Raw genomic sequence first — 4,635 nt, forward strand, 5'->3', positions numbered from 1 at the left:
ACCACATCCACAAACATCCCACTCCCTCCCCCACTGACGCTCAGTCGCAGCAGTGTGTACCATCTACAAGATGCTCTGCAGAAATTCACCAAAGATCCTCAGGCAGCACCTTCCAAACCCACGACCCACTTCCATCCAGAAGGACAAGGGGCAGCAGATACATGGGAACACCACCCCCCTGCAAGTTCCCCTCTGAGCCACTCCCCATCCTGACTTGGAAATATATCCCCATTCCTTCAGTGTCACTGGGTCAGAATCCCTGGAATTCCCTCCCTAAGGGACATTGTGGGTCAACCCACAGCACATGGACTGCAGTGGTTCAAGAAGGCAGCTCACCCCCATCTTCTCAAGGGGGGGGCAACTAGGGACGGGGCAAGAAATGCTGGGCCCAGGCAGTGACACCCACTTCCTGTGTGTGAATTTAAAAAATGAGTCTTAGTTTTTCTCTCTCTCTCTCTCCCACTGTTTCTTTTGCTGTAACTGTTGCTCACTCTTTCTCTGCCCGACTATTTCTCTCTCTCTGTTTTGGTCTCTCTCTCTCCAACTGTTTCACTCTCTCTCTCTCTGACAGTGTTGTCTCTCATTTAGACCCTCAGCTGTGTAGAAGGTGCATCATGCATGGTTATGTGAACCTCCTGGATAATCCCCTGGGCACTCGCTGTTATTTTTACCTCTACCCTCAGAAACTCAAGTGGAAGAAGAAAGGAGAACATCGGGTGAGAATGAAATTATTATCCTCTGCATGTCCCACTCCCTCCATTACACCCTGTCTCTCCCCCTCACCCTCACCCCCACTCCCTCCACTACGCCCTGTCTCTCCCCCTCACCCTCAGTCCCACTCTCTCCAGCACACCCTGACACTCCCTCTCCCTCAGTCTCACTCTCCCTGTCCCACACCCCCCTCCCTCTGTCTCAATCTCTCTATCCCACACTCTCTCTCCCTCTCCGTCAGTCTCACTCTGTCTCAGTCTTAATCCACTACCTAATTTTTCATCTCTCACTCCCTCTATCATTTTCTATTCGTATCTCTTGCTCTTTCACTCTCTCTCTATCAATTCCAGCGTCTCAAACCCCAACCTTTCTTTCTCAATCTCTCAGACTCTCTGTCCTCAATAAGGACCCTACCCAGTGACCTCCCCTTCCCCCCCCCGTGCTGACCCTATCCCCCCCCCCGTGCTGACCCTCCCCCCCCGATACTGATCCTCCCCCACTCCCGTGCTGACCCTACACCCCTCCCATGCTGACCCTCCCCCCTCCCCCGTGCTGACACCCCCCAACCGACCCAGTGCTGACCCCATCCCAACACCCTGCGGTTTTCTAAGTGGTGAGTTACATTTCCTTTAATGATGGCCTGCTCCCTCATAGCAGACGTTGAACTCAGTGGCCCATTGTCTCTCATTCGCTCCCTCCCCCCCTCAGTCCTCCCTGAGTAGCGGGGCTGAAGTCTGTTTTTTTTTCAATCGCTTGATAACTCGGTCTTGGTGTGAAGGGTCGGTTTCAGAGTTAGCAGATGATGCTAAACTTTGAAGAACTGTACCTGTGTGCAACTCCAAAAGGACATTGGTGGAGTGGGGCATAGGTGCAGAAGAGACTCAATTCAGAGAGATTTCAGGTGATTGTTTGTTTGGAGGAACAGTGAAAGACAAACTAAAATAGGGCAGTAAAATTCTAAATGTGGTGCTGGAGCAGAGGGATCTGGCTGTACATATGCACAGAGCATTGAAGGTAGCAGGACAAGTGGAGAGAGCAGGAAGCATGCAGTGTCCTCGGATTTATTAACATGGGCATAGTGCACAAGGGCAAGGAAGTGATGTTGAACGTATAAAGACACTTGCTGGATCTCAGCTGGAGTGTTGTGTGCAGTTGTGGGCTCCCACTTTATAGGAAGGATGTGAATATATTGGAGAGAGTGCAGGAGCATTTTATAAGAATGGTTCCAAAGCTGAGAAACTTCAGCGATGAGGATAGATTGAAGAAGTTGGGGACCGTTCTCCTTAGAGAGGTGGTTGAGATGGACATCTAATAGTGGGTTTTCAAAATCATGAGCAGGGGCTGGAGTGTCGAAAGGGAGAATCTGTTCCCCATCGTAAAAGGAACAAGAATGAGAGGGCCACAGATTTAAGGTGATGTGCAAATGAAGCAAGGGTGATGAGAGTCAAATCTTTCTCACCCAGTGAGTGGTTAGGCTGTGGAATGGACTGTCTGGAAATGTGGGGGAGGCAGGTTCAATTGAGGCATTCACAAAGGGGCATTGGATGGTTATTTGGTTAGAAACGGGGTACAGGGATATGGGGGAAAAGGGATGTCTCTGTGTCTCCCCAATTCTCTGCCGCCTCCCCCTCTCTCTACCTTTCCATTTCTGTCTTTGTCTCTCTTATTGTTTTTCTGTCTCTGTTTCTCTTTCTCTTCCCCCACCACTTCTGTCTCTGTCTCCCTCCCTCTTTCTCTATATCTGTCTCTCTCTCTCTCGTCAACACTGACTGATGTTAGGCCCTCTCTGCCTCTATCTCTCTCCCACCCCCTTCCCTGCACTGACCTGATGGTAATCTCTCTCCCCAGTGTGAGATGCTCAGGTTGTCAGACATTGAGGCTGTAACTGACCTCAACATGAAGGACAGGTCCTCGCTTCGGCTCCAAGTGCGGGGGAAGGATGCAATGATCCTGAAATTCGATGTGAGTATAAATTATTCCTTTTCTCTCTCTATCAGCCCATCTGTAAACAGCCCGGACCCGCCTCACCCCAAACTCACTCCTATACTCCCTCCGTCTCCATCTCTCTCTCTCAATCTCCTCCTGTCACATTCTCACTGTCCTCTCTCTCTCTCTTTCTCTATCCTGACACACTCACTCTCTCTTTTCCTACCCTGACTCTCTCTCTCTCTCCCCACCCTGACTCTCTCTCTGTCCCCTCACACAGAGTTACCCAGAGTATTATCAGTGGAGGAAGGAGTTACGTAGCCCTCACTCAGGAACGCAGCTCCGACGTCAGCACGTCACCAGTGTCAGCTTCCTAGACATCAGCTCAGACCACTCCTGAGGGTGTGCTAACCCTGCTGAACCATTCAAACCCAAACTCTCTCACTAACCCCTATCAGTCTCGCACACACACTCACTGCCTTACAGAATCTAATAAAACAAATTCTCACTCCAGGAATCTGGCTCGAGAGTAGTTTATCCTACACTTCTTCACTGAAAAATTCATCAGGGACCCTGCTTAAAGAGGGAGCCTCTCTCTCTCGCGCTCTCTCTCTCTGTCAGGGACCCTGTTTAAAGGGAGCCTCTCTCTCTCTCTCACTCTCTCTCTGTCAGGGACCCTGTTTAAAGAGGGAATCTCTCTCTCTCTCTGTGTAAATTCCATCAGTCTTTAGAGTCAAAGACAAGGAGAGGAAATAAATACAATAATTCCCACAAGACGAAAGTGTTTGGGGCATCTGATGGTGCCAAACACAACCAGGTCGCCTGGACCTCTGATACGAAGGGAAATAACTGCAGAAATAGTGGTTGCACTGGCAGAAATCTTCACAAAGGGCCTGACAAATCCATTTGAATCCTTTGAGGAGGTAACCAGCAGGAACGTTAAACAGGGATCAGTGGCTGTAATGTATTTGGATTTCCAGAAGGCATTTACTCAGGTACCTTGCTTCGCAAGAGCAGGGCCAGTGGTGCTGGGGGTGAGGACGTGAACATGGATGAAGGATTGGCTAACTAAACAGAGTTGGGATAAAGGCGGGTGGTATTTTCAGGACGGTAACAATAACTAGCGAAGTCCCACAGCGATCAGTGCTGGGGCCACAATTATTCACAATCTATATTCATGACTTGGATGTGAACGTACCGGCTCTGAGTTTGCAGATGATACAAAAATAATTGGGAAGGTGAGTGGTGAGCGTGTCAAAGTCATTACTGAGTAAGTGGGACCCCAGGTGTCCCTTGAACTAAGAGAAATTGTCAATGAAATTAAATGCACTATAAAAGGGTTCTAAAGGATGACCAGCTACATCCATGCCAATAATCCGCCTGTATGTTTGCAATATAAGTTGAATACTGCCTCCCTTTCTGTGGTGGGTGTTTTTGAGGCTTCATGTTGGTTTTGAGGCTTGTGCCAGCTCATACCCCCATGTTTATAGTGTACAGGGTTTTCAGATGACATGAGTGAAAATTCCACATGACAGAGTTTTGAAAATGAGCAATCCGCACAATTCGAGGCACAGGGATAATTTGCGTAGGGAATGTTGTGAATGGTTTTATTTGTCAATTATTCACAATCTATATTCATGACTTGGATGAGGAAAGTGAATGAACCATCACCAAGTTTGCAGATGACACAAAAATAGTTGGGAAGGCGAGTGGTGAGGGTGTCAGAGTCTCAGAGGGATACATACAGGTTCAGTGAGCGGGTAAAAACGTGGCAGATGGAACAGAATGTGGGGAAATGTGAGGTGATGCACTTTGGCAAGACGAATAGAGGAGTTGAATATTATTTAATTGGAGAAAGACTGTAGAAAGCTACAGAACAGAAGGATTTGGGAATCCTCATTCATGACTCACAAAAAGCCAGCATCGGAGTTCAGCGGGTAATAGGGAAGGCAAATGGACTGTTGGCCTTTATTTCAGAGGGAATGGAGTATAAAAGTA

The 4,635-nt window shown here is 48.4% G+C and overlaps 1 protein-coding gene across 2 annotated transcripts in view; it reads left to right on the forward strand.

The window, feature by feature from the left end:
- Nucleotides 1-3,150, forward strand: part of LOC125488351 (beta-adrenergic receptor kinase 1-like) — a 3,996-nt gene extending 846 nt beyond the window's left edge. The window contains exons 2-4 of one of the 2 annotated variants that reach the window (XM_048621344.1): nucleotides 684-716; nucleotides 2,560-2,673; nucleotides 2,918-3,150. In XM_048621344.1, the coding sequence (XP_048477301.1) occupies nucleotides 684-716; nucleotides 2,560-2,673; nucleotides 2,918-3,037 (267 nt within the window). In that variant the 3' untranslated portion in view covers nucleotides 3,038-3,150. Of the gene's footprint in view, nucleotides 1-588; nucleotides 717-2,559; nucleotides 2,674-2,917 lie in introns of both variants that reach the window. The other variant, XM_048621343.1, reaches the window with a different exon arrangement.
- Nucleotides 3,151-4,635: the final 1,485 nt, after the last annotated feature.

The sequence above is a fragment of the Rhincodon typus genome, unplaced genomic scaffold (genome assembly GCF_021869965.1).
Source record: "Rhincodon typus isolate 14 unplaced genomic scaffold, sRhiTyp1.1 hic_rhity00000531, whole genome shotgun sequence".
NCBI classification, from domain to species: Eukaryota; Metazoa; Chordata; class Chondrichthyes; order Orectolobiformes; family Rhincodontidae; genus Rhincodon; species Rhincodon typus.